We start from the raw sequence: 20,834 nt of genomic DNA on the forward strand, positions 1-20,834 counted from the left end.
GGTATTCAGGGTCTTTTGACTTTCTGTGTGAACTTTAGCTTGTCCATATTCATAAAATAATCTGTTGGGATTGTTATTGTGATAGTAATGAATCTACAGATCAAGTTGGGAAGAGCTGCCTTCTTGACAATATTGAGTCTTCCTATCCATGAACATGTAATATCTCTTAATTTACTTAGTTCTTTTTTTTTCAATAGTTTTATAGTTTGCCTTATATAGAGCTTAGACATATTTTGTTAGATTTTACTTATTTTTGAGTGTGCTAATATTAGACTATAGTGTTCTTTTCATTTTAAATTCCTCTTGTTCATTATTGGTATATAAGAAAGTGATTGTAACCTTGTGCCCTGCGATCTTGAGTTCTAGGAAGTTTTTTTGGGTTTTTTTGGTCAATTATTTTAAATTTTCTATATAGACAATCATGTAACCTGCAAACAAGTCAGTTTTAATTCTTCCTTATCTATCAGTATACCTTTTATTTCTTCTTCTTGTCTTACTGCATTAATTAGGACTTTAACTTTTTAATTTTAGAAGTATACTCCGTTATAGTATGTATGCTTTCTCATGTAATTCCAACAGTTCTACACAGTAGGTATTATTTCTGCCATTTAATAAGTAAAGAGCTGAAGTTTAGGGAGGGAAGCAACTTGCTAAGGTGACACATACACTGTTGTATCATAGAGCTGGGTTCACACTCAGGTCTCACTCTAGAACCTTCCCATTGGTCCAGTCCTACACCGCGTTTCCTGTCTCCTTCCCAATGTTAGCCCAGGGATCACAGCATTTTCAGCCCCTCTGACTCCATGAAGCACTGAGATGCAACAGCCCCCAAATTACAGTTCAGTTTTCTCTAACTTACCTGCAGTCACATGACTTCTTTAGCAAGTGCTTTGCTACTGACACTGGTGATTATGGACTGATCCCTGCTAATATAAATAACCAGATAACGGGGCCAGGAGGTAGTTCGGGGGAGGGGAGGGCATAAATGAGGAAGTAAATGTTGGTTTCTTTCTGCAAAGTATTTCTTGAAGCTCTGCCTGTTTGGTAATGGTTCTACCATTATCCATTTTGTAATATCAGCAGAGAGTAGATACGATGTTAAATTAAGCGTAGAATTGCTAGATATCTTTCATACAGCCAAATGAATGAAAAACGCAAAGGTTTTTACTTCCTGAAATTAACTTTGAAACTGAAAGGACTCAACCTATAAAATGGCTAAATCAAATGATTCTATTATTGGAAATTTAAGGTTTGAAAGTGATATAAAACTAAAGTAGAATGAAACACTTGTTAATCAGAAAAGCTAGACTGTACGTGTTACAGGCACCCAAGCCAGAAAAATGACCCGTGGCAGTGGGGTGGGGGTGGTGTGGGGGTTGTGGTAGAGATATGTCAACACTGACACCCTCTACTAATACCTGCATTTGTTAGATGAGGCATTTGACTTTGCTCCAAGGCCCACACTCTTGGCTATCACATCACTTTTTACCATTGTTAACAATGCTTTAGTTCATGAGATGAAAATGGAAAAGAAGCCTGGCCAGTGTGGCTCAGTGGTTGAATGTCAACCCATGAACCAAGAGGTCCCTGGTTCAATTCCTGGCACATGCCCAGGTTTTGGGCTCAATCACAAGTAGGGGCATACAGGAGGCAGCCAATCGATGTTTCTCTCTTGTCGATGTTTCCATCTCTCTATCCCTCTTTCTTTAAAAAATATCAATAAAAAACTTTTAAAAAAAGAAAATGGAAAAGAAAAAAAAAGTAGCCTAGGGTTGCAGTGTGTTCTAGTACTTTTAAGAAAACTTCCTAGAAATTTTTTAGGTTTAGTAATTCAGATAGGAAATAAATTTGCATAGAAATAATGTGACACAAGCATAAAGATATGCTTTAAAAATAAACAAAGCCATAAGCAATTGAGATTCAGAACCTCAAATGAGCCATGAAGTGGATATTTAAAAATCAACAATGATAATAAAGATGTTTCTTTAAACAAAAATGATATGATTGTAAGGAAAGGCCATCCCTTCAGCCACAACCAGTTAAAAGGTAGGAGACAGGATGCAGTGCTGCTCCAGTTTCTTCAGTTCTAGGTGCTGCTTGTCCCAGAGGAGGTGCTCAATGACTGCTGAATGAATGAACGGTATTTAAGATTAAATAATCAGCCAGTGGCTCCTGGGTAACATTGAATGGTGATAATGCTGGAAGAGGATGCTTTTTCAAAAGAAGGAGCATTTCTTTGCAGGAAGACCCAACTACATTTCACACTTAGAATGTGCTGATGAGTAAGAGAAGGGGCTTGCTCTGCAAGACACTCTGGTATGACCTGAGGCTTTGCTACTTACAACCTATACGACCTTCTTTACCCTCCCCAAGACTTAATTTCCTCATCTATAAAATGGAGATAATAGAACTCACCTCACGAGCTAGTTGGGAGGAGCAAATGACATGTTACATGACACGTTTTGCTCATGCCTGGAACTTAGTGACCACCTAGTAAATGTGAGTTGGTAGCAGTATTAAGTGGAAGCATATGAAATTGCCACTATGCTGCCATTTTGACAGACACTGATAGTTTCTTATGATTCCACTTAATTAATAGTAATTGTATCTGTCATCAAATACGGTAAAAAGCACCTTTCTGCTCAAAATAACTCATGAGGCAGTGTCTGATGTATTCTTTTCCTATTACCTCCACAGCCTCATCTGCTGACCTCTGTCTTCTGGGCTGTTGTCTGAGTTACAAGAAGGGCTATCAGACATGGGGAGTGTGGCTGTCAAGGTCCTCTGACTGCCCGATGGCAGGATGTGCCCGTGACCTCACACTTGCAGTGAATGGCTCAGCAGGCCATGTTGGCAGCCAGATGAAGACCCGCCCACATTAGAAACCTTCGAAGACTCTATGGCATGAGTCTTTGATTTGAGCATGAGATGTAAATCAGTAACAGGCCAGATTCTGGAATAACTGGCTCCAGGTATAAAGTTGGCCCAATAACTTTGGGTGGAGCTGATGCCAGTTTATCCAGTCTGTGCTCCTTCATTTACATCATGTTCTCACTCCTCCTGCCTTTTATGGTGCAGTAGTTCAATGCTGCAGGCCTTGTGTCCCCACACTGCTATCAGCACCTCTGCCATGACACATATACAAGTAATATTCTTCTCTCTAAGGCAAGAAAATTAATATCCACAATAGCTAATGGCATGGAAAGTTCTGCTACTGCCCATCATTTTTACAAGTCATTATTTTAACAGATTTAATTTATATAACTTGGAAAATGCAAACATGGTGTTGTGTCTTTAATGTGGAAACATTTTATACTTTTTGGTGATAAGCTCAAACACAAGGTCAAAATCTTGGACATATTTTAATAGCAAAGAAGATTAAAAACCTGAATGCTTGCTTAAAACACTACTTTATACAGGTGACTCAAGGTGAGGAGGCTTATAACGTTGCATTTCTGGATTTTAAAAATTGCCAGGTAATTCCTTTTGAGTATGTGTACTGCTGTGTACCAGTGCAAATATGTTCTAATAAAATCCACATTTCTGTACGTGTTTATGTATTAAACCTCTAGATAATATCATTTAGGAATTTAAACATATGTTCTTAGAGGGAAAGCAATGTCTCATTTATATTCCATTTAACACCTAGTACTGTCTTCAGCATATAGTAGGAATTAAATAAACATACAATGAATTAGATAAAATAGGAAGTTCAAGAAAAGTAACTTTGTTAATTTTCACATAAAAATGCACCGAAACAGCGACATACAATGTTAGATTACAAAAAAGAAAATAAAGTAACAATAGCAGGAAATTAATCCAAGAACTTCAGATCAATTTTCCATTAAAGTGAAGCTGAATTATGCTTTCTCCTTGAAAATAACCATAGCCCAGCTGGTATGGCTCAGTAGTTAAGCGTCTACCTATGAACCAGGAGGTCATAGTTCAATTCCCAATCAGGGCACATGCCCAAGTTGTGGGCTCAGTCCCCAGTGGGGGCGTGCAGGAGGCAGCTAATCAATGATTCTCTCTCCTCATTGATATTTCTATCTCTCTCTCCCTCTCCCTTCCTCTCTGAAATCAGTAAGAATATATTTTAAAAAATAAACATAATATGCTAAGGTTTAATTATCAACATTAAATGAAATACATTTAATTTAAAATGTGTCTATTTCTACGGGGTGTGAGATCCATTCTATAAAGGCTAATACCACAGGTAAGTCACAGGTTACAGAAGGGACCTGTGCTGGTAGAGACATTAACATAGAACTCTGTCCATCAACTGTTGATGGTTTAGTGTTTAAGTAGGAAATACTGGGAGAAGAAAGGAGGTATCAGGAACGAAAGACGGCCCTGAACTTTGCTCTGACTCCAAGAGGTGGAATGGAAAGAGAAAAGTCCCCGCAAGCTATGCTCACAATGAGCAGCACAAAAGTCGCCCAAGCTATTGTGGCACAGCCAGGTACCATGTGAATTTCATGGAGCCCCGAGTAGCTAGGAACAACAGTCTTCTTGCTGTTGTTTATAAACTTGTTTTATATGCGATCATTCTTCTTATTTTCACTAAAAACAAGTCTAGATCACTGAGGCAGGTAAGGGCTGGGTAGGGAAAATCATCACTAGGTCTACTGTTACTTTTAAATTTCTTGGATGATACAATAAACCTTGAAGAGAACTTCATCAAGCAGGCTCACCATGATCATTGTTCCCTGGAAGGCAAATTCTTCAGTTGGATAATAGGGTCAGGCCATCTCATGAGATGACTTTAGAAGCCTGCAATGCCCTACCCAGAGCTCAGTTTCAGTAGTTCCTGGACCCCTTCAAACGTGTAACTCTATGGCTTAACTCAAATGCCTGCCTGTGAGCATGGCCACACCCTGAAACTCATCCTTTCTCAGAGCAGCTCAGTATAGAGGATCTCAAAACTCTAAAATGCCCCTCATGGACTGCAATCTCCTAGTCCTCAATGTCTCCATGTTCCCCACTCACCCCATTTGCTCTCACTGGAATCTCCAGCCTCTGGAAGTTTCCCCAGTCCTTGGCTCACTGGCATTAGGTACACCCCTTGGGCAACCATTTCAAACTGGCTGTCACTGGGAATGAGAATATACCTAATTTTTATGTGGCACCTTTACAATTCAGAAAGAACTCTCTTGGGCCTACTCCTCTTATTTGAGTTTATCTGCAATAGGTCTTACTATTATTCCTCTTAAGGAAGTAGCAAAGGGGACTTTAAGACACCTCCTGAAAGCTTTCGGACACATTGTACTGAGCTATTTGTAACCTTATACTGTCTTGTCTCAATGGCTCACAGTGGCAAGAGAGTAGCCAACGACCTACGACTGCCTGTGACTATGCCTCAGCACACACTCAGAGCATTAGCATCCAGTCCCAAGCAAGTAAGCAACTCTATCCTGAAAAGAAATACATGCTATATAAAGCCGCCCAGTGTGTGTATTGGCAGTGAGACCATCAGAAAACAAGTTGTCTTGAACCAAAGTTCTACATGTAGCTGGCTCAAAAGACTAAGTTAAAATAAATCAAACAAAACCTAACCATGACTAAAATAGGTATGTGTCTTTGCTTCCAACGATCTTGAAAAAGTAATGATGCAACACTATCTTCAGTTAATTAATTCCAGGGTTGTGTTTTTTTGCAGCAAACTTCATACCCTCATCTTGTATTACATACCATCTGTCTATAGTGAATATTTAGTTCTCCCCACAACCTGCTTCCTAACCCTTGCAATAAAAGTATCTCCTTAAAAACCAGAAAAATGTTCTGCTAGAGCCAGGGGTGGGCAAACTTTTTGACTCGAGGGCCACAATGGGTTCTTAAACTGGACCGAAGGGCCTGAACAAAAGCATGGATGGAGTGTTTGTGTGAACTAATATAAATTCAAAGTAAAGGAGCGGAGGGGAGAGCAAGAGAACCCTCCCCTCTTTCGGCTCCGAGGGCCGGATAGAACAGCCGAATGGGCCGGATCCGGCCCGCGGGCCGTAGTTTGCCCACGGCTGTGCTAGACCATAGGGGGACAAGGGCTTATGTTTTAAGTAAACTGATATCATTAGTTTATAATCTGCTGCTGCCATCTTCTGTGTCAATGAAGCAGCACCTTCACACTCATGAACAAGGTAATTGGGTTTAACAGGAATAATGCTCACTGGTCAATCAGAGGGAAAATTTTCTACACAGAGAAGGAAAAGCTTCATTCTGTTACCTCTAAGTGACTCCGCCTCTCAGCAATCACACGTTCATCCTTGTTTCCAAATAGTTTCTTTGGAGGGAATTCAAGGGTAGCAAGCTGAAATACATATTTTACAAGAGATGCATTAATATCACACTTGTGATCTCTAGGCCATTATTAACCTACTAGTGGCCCAGTGCACGAAATTCGTGCACATTAAAAGGGGATTAATTAGAGGAAATAATTTAATATTGCTATTTGCCCTTTCTCTATAATAGAAGTGTCAGAGATGAAAGAAAATTAGTAAAATGTATATGAAAACCTTCCTCTTGTCAGAGTCTGGGGCACACTACGGGACCCAGAGTCAAGTCCCTGCCCACCCACATGTGCCTCAAAATCGTGTGAGACCCAGACACGGCCGCCCCCCCCACCCCAATTGGGATAGATCCAGACCTGGCTAGTCCCACCCTTGTCAAGCCCCGCTGGGCAGGGAATGTAGCCTCAGGTCCCCTGGCCTGGCACCAGGATGGGGGGCGTGGCCTGAGGTCCCCCAGCCCAGACCAGGGTGGGGGGGCGTGCTTTAAGGTCTCCCATCAAGCATTGCCAGGTGTGGAGATGGCCTGAGGTCCCCCGTCAAGCCCCACCAGGCGGGGGGGGGGGGCGCAGCCTCAGGTCCCCCGGCCCAGCACTGGAAGGGGACAATAGCCGCAGGTCCCCTGTCAAGCCCCATTGGCAGGGGGGTGCAGCCTCAGGTCCCCCCTGGGTGGGGGGTGTGGCCTGAGTTCCCCTGACCCAGCACTGGGAATGCACGTTGAGGTCCCCTGTCAAGCCCCGCCAGGCAGGGGGGCGCAGCCTCAGGTCCCCTGGCTCGGTGCTGGGGCAGGGGGAGCGGCCTGAGATACCCCGGCCTGGTGCCAGGGTGGGGGGCACGGACTGAAGTCCCCTGTCAAGCCCCACCTGGTGGGGGGCGTGGCCTGAGGTACCCCAGCCTGGCGCTGGGGCTGGGGGAGCAGCCTGAGGTCCCCTAGCCCAGCACCAGGATGGGAAGCGCACCTTGAGGTCCCCCGTCAAGCCCCACAGGGGTGGGGGAGGGTGTAGCCTCAGGTCCCTGCTGATTGCTTGTTAAGGCTCATTATGGGAAATTGGCCTCAGCTGTGGGTGCAGCCATCTTTGTGATGGAGTGATGGCTAATTAGCATATTCCCTCTTTATTAGATAGGATCACTTGGAATGTCTATTATGGGGTGAAAAGATGGGAGGCCCTGCCTTGCTTTGCCACTAATCATCTGTGTGGCCTAAACAGATCAGGCAAGCTTCCACAGCGGTCAGATGAGAAGGCAGGACCAGGGTCACTCAGAGGAAGGGCAGACAGGAGTCTCAATGTTTTGACTCAGACAACATTAGATAGTCTCTATGCCAGATGGTGTTTCACAATTTTTATTTTTACAACGTACTTTTGTTCTTTTTTCCTCACCTTATTATACTAGAATTCAATTATTTTTGTGTTGCGATGAGAACTGGGAAACTCAGTTTGCACACTACCTGAACATTTTGTGCAATAGTTCTTGGACCATTGCTAAGGGTTCTTAAACATTCCATGCTGTCTTTTTTCAACTATTACTGCAAATGAAGACTGCCCCTGTGAAAAGAGGACTTCTCTTTGAATCTTTTCGCCTCGCTTCCTAAAGAATAAAGTTCAAAATTGGTTTTAGCTAAGTCTTATAATTTCATAGTTATTTTCCTTATACTTTTCTTCTTGGTGGCATAAAAATCATAATAAAAAGGTGTTTTATTTTAGATTCTGAGACAAGGAAAACTCTATAATCTGGTAAAAATCTGACTAGTCAGTGTTGCTTTGGTTGAATGAAGGCTAAGCAACATAACTGTTGGTGTTCATGGAATTCACCATTTCTTTCCTTCCTCACCTCATGAGGTTCAGACAAATTGAGAGTCCAATGAAGCATTATAAAAAAAAATTAACAACCTTTCTCCCATAATATAGATCCAAATTACCATAAAATTCCTATTTTATACATATGCAAATCCCCTAGTTGGTTTAAATGTATATTGCCACAGCAGGAGTTAAAACTTAAGAACTAGCATTTATACATACAGTACTTCAAAAATTTAGTATTAAAGTAGAATATACATATAGCAAAATGCACATATCCTACGTGAACAACCTGGTGAATTTTCAACATCTCAATATACTGATGGATAAACAGAACATACCTAGCACCCCAGAAACCCTTATATGCTCCCTTCCAATTGTTCCCTCCCATCCTCTACAAAGGTTGACTGATTTCTAACAGCTTGGTTTAGGTTTACCTATTTTCATGTATATGATGCCATCAAATGAACCTAGTTACTATTTAACAGGAAAGGAGGAAAGGGGAGACCAGAAAAACGCATGCCTAGTAAAGGTCTGAGTGAACTGGGAAGGTGCCTTCCTGTTAATCACACCAGAAAGCTGAAAGCAAGTCAGTGGCCAAGATGGGCATGGGTACTGTAAGTTTTCCAAAGCTGAATATTTAAACTTCCAAACAATGGAAGCTCTCTCCCTCTTCTCCCTCCTGGGACTCCTGTGGCTGGGGGATGCTCTCTCTTGTGCCCACATGGTGTAGGGCCTGGATGCTGAACCACACGTGGCTGCAACATGGAAAGGAAGGTCTGGGCACTGGCCCTGTTTCTGGCTCTGTTGAACTCCCAGCTGCACCTTTTCCAGGACTGGCTTAAGGTGCAGGGGTCTTTGGAAGCTGAAAAATGTAACTCCACACCAGTAAAATCTCCCACATCCCATCCTCCTATGGGGGCTTCTGAAATGCCTATTTCAGCAGCACTCCAAGAACCTCTACCTCATTCCAAACTCTTGTCTGTGAAATCAGCCCATTAATTTCTCCGGCATCAGTACCATACAGCATGAACTGCCTACATCACTCTACCTCATGTGTGTGAGATCCATCCATGTTGTGACGACTAGCCATAATTTGCTCATTCAGTGGTTGTATAGTATTCCATCTTGTGAACATTCCATCATTTGTCTGTTCAGTCTCTTGTTATTGGGCTTTTGGTCAGTTTCCAGGTTTTAGCTACTAGGAATTGTGCTACTATAAACAATTTCCTTTGAGTCTTCTAATGAACATATACTCTTAAGAGTAAAAGTGCTGGGTTGCATGGTATGCTCGTGTTTGGTTGTATCTGAAATTATCAAATGGTTTTCCAAAGCGGTTTTACTAAGGGACCTCCCACCAGCAATGACTGAGAGACCCAGTTGCCCCAGATCCTCCCCTACACTTGGCACTATGGTCTTTTTCCTCTTAGCACTTCTGGGGGAGATGCAGTGATTTCTATGGTGGTTCCAATTTGCTTTGCTCTAAGGACTAAAGATGTTCAGCATCTTTTCACATGCTCATTAACCAACTGGTTGGTCATTTTAGGGAAGTGTCTGTTCAACTCTTGCCCATTTTTTATTCAGCAATCTGTCTTTTTCTTATTAAGAATAATTCTCCCTTTCACTCTGTTCAAAGTATCTTTGATTACTTTATAGTCCCCTTTTAATGTTACCTGAAGTCAGGCAGGTGTTTGTTTCTTTCTTACTCTAGGGCTATTTCTACCAAAGCAGAGAAACCTTGGGTGGTGTGGTATATAGCACCTCCTACCCTTTTCTCACCAACACTGCAATTTTGTTCCTGACAGTCACTTTAAAACCAGTGGGAGGTAACGTGAAAGACTATGGATCCTGAGGTAAAACAGACCCAGTTTGAATCTTGGATTGACTGCTAACTAGCTCTGTTTCTCTGAGCCTGAGTATTTATTTTCTGCTGAAGAAAAATGCAGACAATAATACTAAACTTCACCAGGTTTCTGTGAAGATTTAGTGAAGCAATGCCAAATGAGCCTTAGCTACTAGTATTATTTGTTAGAGATCTGGTAAGAAAGCAGTATGCCACCTTTTCTCACACCCTCCTCCCATCCATGGACTGGTGATATGGCTTCAAGGAGCAGAGTTTTCTGGAACCCTGGCCTCACTGGCAGAAACACACTCCCCGTATGTTGCAGCTTAGAGAAGACAGGTACACCAGAGCTAGTCTTTGGGCTTCATCCAGGCTCAATTTCATCTTGTACAAATGTTCCCTCTGCCTCCCACCCCCCAAATGCAGTGATGCTGAAAGCTTGGCAAGCGTACTTTCACAGTTGGTTGTTTTGTCATTTTTTTATGTAGCTGGTGAGGTGATGTGGTTTCTGTCAGGGGAAATGTGTAGTCACTTGCATGCTTAATCAGAGATGGTGCACTAACAGGAGGACTTCAGGAGGCCAAACTGGGTGGGGACCAAGCATTTAAATATCCTCATAGTCAGTGGTCCATCCTGAGACGGAGGGTAATACTTTATGCTATTAATATCCCCCTCCCCCATGAAATAACTATTTATAAATTATGTATAATACTGTTGTTCAGATTTTAGGAAGAAAAGGGCAACTTTAGATAACTTTTAGGCACATGATCACAGGACTCCAATATTCAACCATCTAACTTTAGAGGTGAACACAGGTCCAGAGTCAGGTGACTTAGAAAGGTTCAAAATCACGTATAGGATGGTAGACTCCAGACGAGGAATCAGAACTCTAGGTTTTTTGTAATAACGCTGTAAAAGATGTATACAGTACACAGAAGGGCCCTTTCTAATGGAAGTCCTTAGGATCTAGGATTCAGATAAAAGAAAGTAACCCCTCTTTAAGTGTATGAAACAAACAAAAAATGATGCATTACTGCTCGGCAGTGATCAACAGTTCCAACAAGAGCTATCAATGGAACTTCCCTGAGGACCCGAGCCCAACAAAGTGACAGGGTCAGCAATAGCACTGGGAATGACAGAAAAGGGGATGGGTCTGGAGGCAGGCTTCCAGAAGTCCATCTTGGGACATTTAAGATGAGTTATTCCTATCACCTTATCCCTCTCATAATAAAACTGAAGAAGAATGGTGGATTTCCTTACATGTAACTGAAGGGTTGGAGGGAGGGAGGAAAAAAATTAGTTCTATGTGATTCACAATAGAAACGCACACTGCTGGGCCCACATCCCATTGGTGGAGGTAGGCCACCAACAAACTAAAGTAGAAAGGCAAGACCACAAGGCAACACAGAGAGAGAAATATGGTCTCCTATAAAGTAATTATATCAGATACAGCTACCCAACTCTCTTGTTCTGGCAGAATGGAAACACCCTCCGTTTCTTCCTTTTAGAGACTCTTAAGAGTGCTGTTCAATCTTACTATCTATAAGGTTGTAGGATGAACTGAATGAAATTTCCAATTTTGTAAGTTAAAAATGGTTGAATATCAGCAATTTCATCTGGTTAAACACTGTATAAAACTTTGTCATTTTTAAGCAACCACTATGACAAAGGTACATTTCTACCTGCTTTACCTGCCAAGTGTAAATATTATCATTTGATAGGTCATCAGTTGGTTTATAAATAAACCAATATTTGCTCAAAAGAATATTTCTTAGAAAGCACTCAAAAATAATAAAAATTAGAACACCTTACATTAAAGATATATATGACATTGAAATAGTTGGGGAGCTGGGAATGTACAGGAAGCCATTTAGGGACTAACAGTTATTGACATAGAATGTGTAGTCACACTAGGCCATCGGAATCAGCCCATCTTCCAGAAAGAAAAGACCACCATGGTCTTTACCTGGAATAGAGAAAAGAGGGCAGGAACTGCTGCTACATTCTTGAAATAGTAATATTATAAAGATTCTCAGGAGAGTTTGGAAACCTGACGGAGAAAAGAGGCCTGAACTTTTTCTCTCTACAAGTGCAAAGCAACTGCTTCATTTATTTTAAAACAGACAGCAAAGCAATCCTCTGTAAGTTTCATTTCTGGATTGTGAATAATTTAAACCGTCAAACTATTTTAAAAATGGACAATTTACCAAGGTTGGAAGAACTACTGGTCAGGACAAATAATGTGTCTAGAGAGTAAAAAAACAAAAAACTAAAAAACCCCTTTTCCATTTTGCTTAAAGTGTTCCAGTCTGAAAAGCACTATTTCCAACAAATTAAGAATACAAGGGGCGCACAGAGAGGGTGATTCAGAACTGTCCCTCACTTCTCCACACAGGCCCTACTTACATCAACATCTTTTGTTTATTTGTTTGGTTGCTTTCTCTCGAGTTAAACAGAAATTTGAAAATCAAGCATATTACCTGGTTATTTTCATTTTTTCTCAAGTTCTTTCTGGTAACAAATTTTCACTTTTGTGGCCTCATTTTTTAATCTAGCAGATGGCGGAGATTGGATTTCCATAAGTATTGTCAGGACAGTAAATCGAAATCTGTGGGTAGAGAATAGACTCCTCTTTGATTTCCTTTGTAACCTCTGACAAAGGAAATACAGTGTCCTACATTTCTAAAAATTAATGTTCCTGAAGTTCTATATTCCTCGCAATAAGTAAATTCTAAAGGGACTCAGGTAAATATTTCTGATTCACATAAAAGTTATCAAGATACTTGGATTCAGTAATGAGAGAAAAATAATTTTCTTTCTTTCAATGACATTTCATTTTCATAAAGAGCAAATGCCATATTTCCCAACTTTTGTGGAGAGAGTCCCATATATGAAAAGTGTGATTGCAACAAAATAATCTTTCTCCAAACCATAAAAACTTGATGGAACAGCTCTGGTTAAAGATGGTGGAGCTTTCTTTGCTCCCTTCATCTCCTTCGAAAGCACCAAAACAACAAAAGAGATGAAAAGCAAAGGAAACACTGTCTGCAAACTGGGAAACTGCCAGGCGGTGCCCAGGGAAAGCACTGCAGAGAGGGATGAGATGGAGAGCTTCTGAGAGCCTCACCTTCCTCACCTCTAGACCACATCTCTCAGACCTTCCACTAAGCTGTAACTAAAGCGACTAAATCTGGGGACAAGGACAATGCAGGGGACACCTGAGCCAAGAGAAAGGCAGGAGGAAGGAGGGTGTAGGAGGAAGAACCCAGAGAAGTTCAGAGTGTTAGAGGGAGAAAAGGCCAAAGGGAGTATCTGCCTTTATGGCCATAGCCAGTGGTGGTCCTACAGCCCTTCCAACCACCAAAAAATAACAGAGAATATGTCTTAAAATGAAGGGGAAAAAAAATGGGTGGAAAACATTTCAGAAAAATTCTGGCAAAAGTTGAGGCAGGTAGCAGCTTGCTGACTTTCTCCACCCCAGTACCTATCCTTCAATTGGCCCCATGATACACTGGTGTTTTCTCCCAACAATTAGTCCACTTCACTTAAAGATGAAACATAATTAGAAGTGACCAAAGCTGGAACTCGAGTAACAAGGGTGGAGTGAGGAGAGTTAAATGAAACATAAGTAAAAGGCAGAAAAAGAACATACACCACAAGGATTGCTCAAAGACAGCCAGAAATAATTCAGACAAGAAATTATTCAGAGTCTTATAGGAACCACAAAAAACATCTCTATAAAGGAGCCAAGAGAAAAAAGTGATGCACGGGTTGAAAGAAGAGAGTACCAGGGGAAAAGGGATAGGAAAGTGAGTTAGCGGTTAGAGAAATGGCTGACTCTAGGATTGGGACAAGGAACATATAAAATAAGCTGACGCATCTGTGGTGCCAGCAATAAGAGGGGCTCAAACCTAAAGCACTTGGGAGAGTTAGAAGGAACACGCGTGACAACCGAAAGAGTTCCTAATGGCCAAGCTATAATAGTTAAAAATAATAATAATAATAATGATGGCTTATAACCCAAAACATAATGATTGGATAAACAATTAAATAAAGAAAGAAATGGGGAAAAACAGGCAAGCCTCCCATGTAGAAAAATTCCAAAATATTTATGACACTTTACCCTCAAGGAAGTAGAACATATCTCCCCAATTACTAAAATGTGTGCTGTGCACTGTGACTTCCTCCAAAGAACACAGTATAGAAAGGGGGGAAACAGAGTACATTTCCAGGGGAGAAAGCTGTGCCAGGTGATCAAGGTCAGTGTAGACAGTGATAAGTTGTATTGATATGACAGCACATGTATCATTTATGTGATGTGATGAGAATGGCACTTTATTTACCTCTCTGGTTTTTAGATTAGATTATAACTCTAATCTAACCCTGAAGAAAACAACACACAAGTCCCAATCAGGGTCATTCCATAAAACACCCGGCCAACATTTCTCAAAACTGTCAAAGTCACCAAAAACAAGGAAAGCATGAGAAACTGTCCCAGGCAAGAGGAGCCTAAGGAGACATAATGACTAAATGTAATGTGGTGTCCTGGGTGGGATCCTAAAAAACACAGTTAATAACATAGTTAAAAATATACTTAATCCCTTCACCTTTTGCACCTAGCCCACCAACCCCCTGCCCCTCTGTATTTTCTTTCACTCCTGTTACTTTCAAGTAAAATTAAATATCTTTGTAATGATAAATGGTATATCTAGAATGAACATATTATAAAGCTGTTTCATTCTATTTTTTTCTTATTATAATTTTTTATCAATCTATATATCTATCCATTTATCTGTGCCTAGTCACTTAAGAACTTAAAATAATGTCCATTAAATGGTAACATTGATTGTATTAGAGAACGATTTTGGGTAATCTGTTGCTTTCTTCTTGAATTACGTGTAATTTTTATAAATGAGCATGTGTCATTTTTATAGAAATATTCAAAAGTGATTGTTCTTCTACAAATCTAATGAAACAATAAAATGAATACCATGTCTTTTCATTTTGTTTTACTTATTTAAAAATATATTTTATTGATTTCAGAGGGAAGGGAGAGAGAGATCTAGAAACATCAATAAGAGAGAGAATCATTTATCGCCTGCCACCTGCAGGCCCTCCATTGGGGATTGAGCCCACAACCCAGGCATGTGCCCTGACTGGGAATCGAACCATGACCTCCTGGTTCATGGGTCTATACACTGAGCCACACTGGCTGGGTCATGTCTTTTTATTTTAATACCCTGGGATTGGGGAAATCACATTTCAGTTTTCAGCTCAGCAAAGAGATGATTGTGTAATCTTGAACAGGAGTACAACCTCTCTAGTGTCTACATAGTTTTGTCATTTGTTAAAATGAAGGGCTTGAACTAAGATGTTTAAGTTTCCTTTCAGCTCTGAAATTCTGTAACTCAGGTACTAATGACTAACAGCCATGGGCAAACTACGGCCCGCGGGCCAGATCCGGCTATTCTATCTGGTTCTCTTCCTCTCCCCTTCGCTCCTTTACTTTGAATTTATATTAGTTCACACAAACACTCCATTCATGCTTTTGTTCCGGCCCTCCGGACCAGTTTAAGAACCCATTGTGGCCCTCGAGTCAAAAAGTTTGCCCACCCCTGGACTAAAATCTCTCTATACTGAGTCAGAAGTAGCACTTTAGATACCATGGAGATATTTTATTATCTCAGCTATATTGCTTTTGAGGAATGTACCTTATTTCCTGTAAAATCTTTATAGCGTTCTTATTTGAAGCAAGGCGAAGATGTGTAGATGGAAACTAGAACCCAGTATAATAATAAAACATTAACTTTCAAGAGGTTGTCGAATAGAAAAAGGACAGACACAAATGGGAATGCACTATACGTGAGAAAACCCTTAAATGATACCTTTTCCTGCTACCACCATTATCTTTTGCAGCAGGAGTGAGAAATGATGTAAAGATAGTTGAGCTCTTATGGGAAAATTGTACATTAAAATTAAAAATGATGACTGAGGTCAAATAAATTGGATATTTGTGGGAGATACGATAGGCCTAGCCAACACAGGAAAAAAATTAATAATAGCCCTATGGTCTAGTTTGTATAATTTTGAAATTTGTTTATACAGAATAAAACACAGGAAACAAATAAGGATTAAAATAGCACTTTCTTTGGGGCCTAAGAGAAACATAATGTCAAGCTTGTTCTGCAAATCAGTAAATAAAACACATTCTAAAAACAAAAGAAGTAAAATAAAAGTCCTTAGAAAAATATAATCAATAATTTGGGGCTACTGTGATTTCCAATGAAATTTGTCTTTCTCCTTTTCAGTGCCTGTGAAGTCTAAAAACTCCAGTTATTAACTTTACTTTGAGTATTCAACCAACAAGCCTCTAATTTTTAAGTTGATCTACATGAAGAATTATCAATAGAGTCAGATAAGAGAATAAGTAGTTGTTATAACTAGCATAAGAATTTTATAGACTCATTTGTGAATCTCAGCTTTGGGAAAATGCAAGTATCCATCCATTCATCCATCAAGTTAGCTAGCTTTATGCATATTAGAAATACAGTCAGCAGTCTCTGCTGCTTTGCAATATTTATTAATAATCTTAATGATCTCAAAGTTAAATTTCTATCTACAAGTTGGTTTTTCCTTTCCTGATTCCCAGTGAACTGATGCAGCCAAATTATCTTTTAAGAACCATCACACTTAAATCCTGACTTCAAAGTTGATTACATTATTAGATAAGTCAGCCAGTCTGCTGCCATCAAGAAGATAAACTAAATGTATGGGAAATGGTTGCTCCTATTAGCAGCCTTTCTTGCTTGACCAAGTTCACTTTTTAGGTTAGACAGACCCCATAGTAAGTCCAGGTGGTCTCAGAGGCAATGAACAGCATAGATTTGGATAAATGGCACTGTTATTCCTTTGGATATAAATAACAACAACCCTCATATAGAAAAGAAATTAAAGTGAGCAATAAAAAGTCTTGCCTATTATTTATGACTAGAGGCCCAGTGCACGAAATTCGTGCATGGGGGGGGTGGTGGTAATGTCTCTCAGCCCAGCCTGCACCCTCTCCAATCTGGGATCCCTCTCACAATCCAAGACTGCTGGCTCCCAACTGCTCGCCTGCCTGCCTTCCTGATTGCCCCTAACCGCTTCTGCCTGCCAGCCTGATCACCCCCTAACCACTCCCCTGCCAGCCTGATTGATGCCTAACTGTTCCCCTGCCAGCCTGATTGCCCCTAACTACCCTCCCCTACAGACCTGGTCACCCCTAACTGCCCTCCCCTTCAGGCCTGGTCATTCCTAACTGCCCTTCCCTGCAGGCCTGGTCCCCCCCAACTGTTCTCCCCTGCAGGCCTGGATCCCCCCAACTGCCCTTCCCTGCAGGCCCAGTCGCCCTCAACTTCCCTCCTCTGCCAGCCTAGTCACCCCTAATTGCCCTCCCCTGCAGGCATGATCACCCCCAACTGCCCTCCCTTGTAGGCCTGGTCCTCCCAACTGCCCTCCCCCTCTGGACTGACCACCCACAACTGCCCTCCCCTGCTGGCCATCTTGTGGCGGCCATCTTGTGTCCACATGGGGGCAGCCATCTTGTGTTGGAGTGACAGTCAATTTGCATATTACACTTTTTAGATAGGATAGAGGCCTGCTGCACGGGTGGGGGCCAGCTGGTTTGCCCTGAAGGGTGTCCTGGATCAGGGTGGGGGTTCCCTTGGGGAGTGGGGTGGCCTGGACGAGGGGCCTGTGGTGGTTTGCAGGCTGGCCAAACCCCCTGGCAACCCAAGCAGAGGCCCTGGTATCTGGGATTTATTTATCTTCTACAATTGAAACTTTGTAGCCTGGAGCGGAGGCCTGGGCTGGCCAGGGTGTGCAGGAAGCTTAGCTTCCTCCATTGCCGGAGAAACCCAAGCCTCCTGCTCGCTCCGTGGCCGAAGCCATTTTTGTTGGGATTTATTTATTTTCTATAATTGAAACTTTGTAGCCTTGAGTGAAGTCCAGGGCCAGCCAGGGTGTGTAGGAAGCTTGGCTTCCTCCATTGCCAGGGAAACCCAAGCCTCCTGTTCGTTCCATGGCCACAGCCATCTTGGTTGGATTAATTTGCATACTTGCTCCTGATTGGCTGGTGGGTGTGGCTTGTGGGTATAGGGGAGGTATGGTCAATTTGCATATTACTCTTTTATTAGATAGGATTGTATAACGATTAAACAACTAAAACTGGATTATAAATCACTGAAAGAAAACTGAGAACAACTAATAAAGTATGGAACCCTTACTAATAAAAACATTTGACTTCTGTAATCACCTGATACAAGTGAACTTCATTGTCATTCCTCATTTACTAGGCATTTGCTTTACTCATGTAATTCTTGACTACCTAACTAGTACCCAGTTTTTAAAGAATGGAAGGAAAAATCCTATATGGTACTCTAATTGGTCAAAGCCGCTCTAACCTGTCTTTTGCAAGTAGATGCACCTACATGGTAATTGGCAACTTCTGAAACATTCACACCATGAGGTTTGTGGCTGTAAATTTTAGCCACTTCAGCTTTTGAGAAATGCAAATAATAAAAACTCATCAAAGGGCTGCCATAATTCTCACAGATGACTAGATGGAAGCATTTCTAACTTCTCAAAATTAATAGCAGCTCCCAAGGCCTTATAAGAACAGCTGTCACTGAGAAATACACTCACAAACAAATAAGCAATTCGCCTCCAAGTATGATTTGTTAGAGGCATGAAGTAGCAACTCTTCAACACAACCTTGGTGGATTATTAAAGGAGCAACGAGCTACATGTACACCTCTGATATGGTAACTTGAGCAAGCTACACAATATTTATGAACACCTGCTGTGTGCCTAGCCCAGAGCTGGGCACACACTAGACTCTCATTAAATAGTATCTGCTGAATGAAGAAGCAAAGTGGAAATCTTTGCTGGTGTTCCACGTGGAGTAGCCAGAAATTACGACAAGGACACACGACCAATGGAAGCTGTTGTTCTGTTGCCACCAAAGTGCTAGACCTTGGAGTCATCCTAGGTATAAAACCACAGTTGAAAATGCAGTTAGGACTGCACTGACTTCATTATACTCAGTATAATGGTTGCCACGTCTCCACATAAAATCTCTCTCCTCCCAAAACCAGTGTCGATTTTATTTAGGCATGAGCCAGGGAAGACAGGTTAGAGGATTTTCATATATATCACAGCGATATTTGAAAGTGACATTTCAGATCTGTGAGAATTAACGTTGCATTTTTAAAGAATAAATGCAGTTGAACTAATTTCTATCTATTACTATGATGTTAACTGTCTCAGAGACAGAGATATCACAGGAACCTGTCATTGTCATGATATTCAAAAGAAGGAACCCCATTTCTAGTTATCATCCATGGGGTCTCACTATTCAGCAGATTGTTACAGGGGATATTTCCTTCTCTTTGGTCTCATTTGGAGCACTCTGAGGACTCCCCCTTCCTGAATGAAGTCCTGGAAAGGAATCCGGAGACATGAACCTTGTATATGCCCCAAGTCTTGATGTAACTGAATAAAACTCTCTGCGTATATGATTTCTCACATCTAAAAGGAAAAACTGGACTGCCCATCTTTAAGTACTTACGTTTCATATTGTGCCAATGGTCCCAGACCACTGCTATTGAAGTTTCCTTGCTGGCTGCAGAGGAAAGTCTGATAGAGTCTGTTTCACAGTCTTTGGTGATCGAAGACACAATCAAAGTGTTTCCGTTGTCTAGGTTTAAACTAGCCTGTCATTAATTCTGACAAGATCATTTGTCACTGGAAATCACCTGTAGGCTTGGTGACACATAATAATGAAAAATTATCTGATGCCCCCAAGGTGAATGCAAATGAAATGATAGGCAGTCTTCACCAGTGGCCCAGAGAGCATTATTTTGAGGATGCTTTTGCTCCACAGGCTCAGGCCCCACATCAGCTGTGCTAAATCATGACTTCCTAGTTTAGGGCCTGGGTCCATATATCTTAAAAGCTTCCCAGCTAATTCTGATGCATTTTGAGCCGCCACCCACCCTCAGAAACAGTGATTTAAATACTGCTTATCTATCAAGTGGAGAGAACGGTGTGACACAAATCAGTGAGATAGCTTGGCCTCTGATAACGAACCAGGTTGGGAAGCTGGCAGCAACCTAGTTTTGCCTACATAGTTGTTTGCTATTTAAAAATTCAAGCAGGCCAAGGGATTGATGCAGCTGAATTTATCTAAGGCTTACTGGATGTTCCCTGTGGCTATGGTTGCTAGCGCTATAATTTGGGTGGTGAGTAGATTTGCAATTTTTATATTAAATTTGGAATGCTGTTTACAGAACTGTTTCAAAAGCATTTTGGTGATGGATGGCATATAGCTGTCCAAGACAAACACAAGGCCACTGGCCAGTTTCTTTTCTTCCTCTTTTCTGGTGCTGCTTTGGGGAAATTACTTGGAAAATAAAGAAGATGAGAAATGGTTCTATCAGCACGATCTGAAAGTCTCATATACAAATTAAATAACCTCTTGCCTAATCGTTTCCTTCAGTCTCACTGGTATTTACTGGGCACCCGGACATGCCAGATGGGAGAGAGAAGAGTTGCTCTCACACAGCAATCTTTCATGTTTCACCTGAAGGCTTTGAAAATATTTTCCCCCTTAGCTCTGCAGAAGAAGCCCCCTAGGGATGGGCTGATGGAGGCTGATCATATTTGAAACCCGGGGACTCTAATGACACCATAACTAAGTTATGATACAGATAGGCAAAATGGCCAGTTCCACTAACCATTAAAAGTTCCCTTAGTATTTATTTTGTTTCTACATTTGAATACATAAAATATCCCATTTTCATGGTTCATCCTTTTGACTGTAGGCAGACCAACACAACAAACCTGCTTCAGAATCACTCTCAGCCAAGATTACAA

At 41.3% G+C, this 20,834-nt stretch overlaps 1 protein-coding gene across 3 annotated transcripts in view; it reads right to left on the reverse strand.

The window, feature by feature from the left end:
• Nucleotides 1–20,834, reverse strand: part of KIF16B (kinesin family member 16B) — a gene marked incomplete at its 3' end in the record, with an annotated part of 439,094 nt that overhangs the window by 166,136 nt on the left and 252,124 nt on the right. For all 3 annotated transcript variants that reach the window (XM_080683869.1, XM_080683868.1, XM_080683867.1), the window contains one exon: nucleotides 6,221–6,304. In XM_080683869.1, coding sequence (XP_080539995.1) covers nucleotides 6,221–6,304 — 84 coding nt within the window. The remainder of the gene's footprint in view (nucleotides 1–6,220; nucleotides 6,305–20,834) is intronic.

This window comes from Plecotus auritus (genome assembly GCF_963455305.1).
Source record: "Plecotus auritus genome assembly, chromosome: 8".
Lineage (NCBI taxonomy): Eukaryota > Metazoa > Chordata > Mammalia > Chiroptera > Vespertilionidae > Plecotus > Plecotus auritus.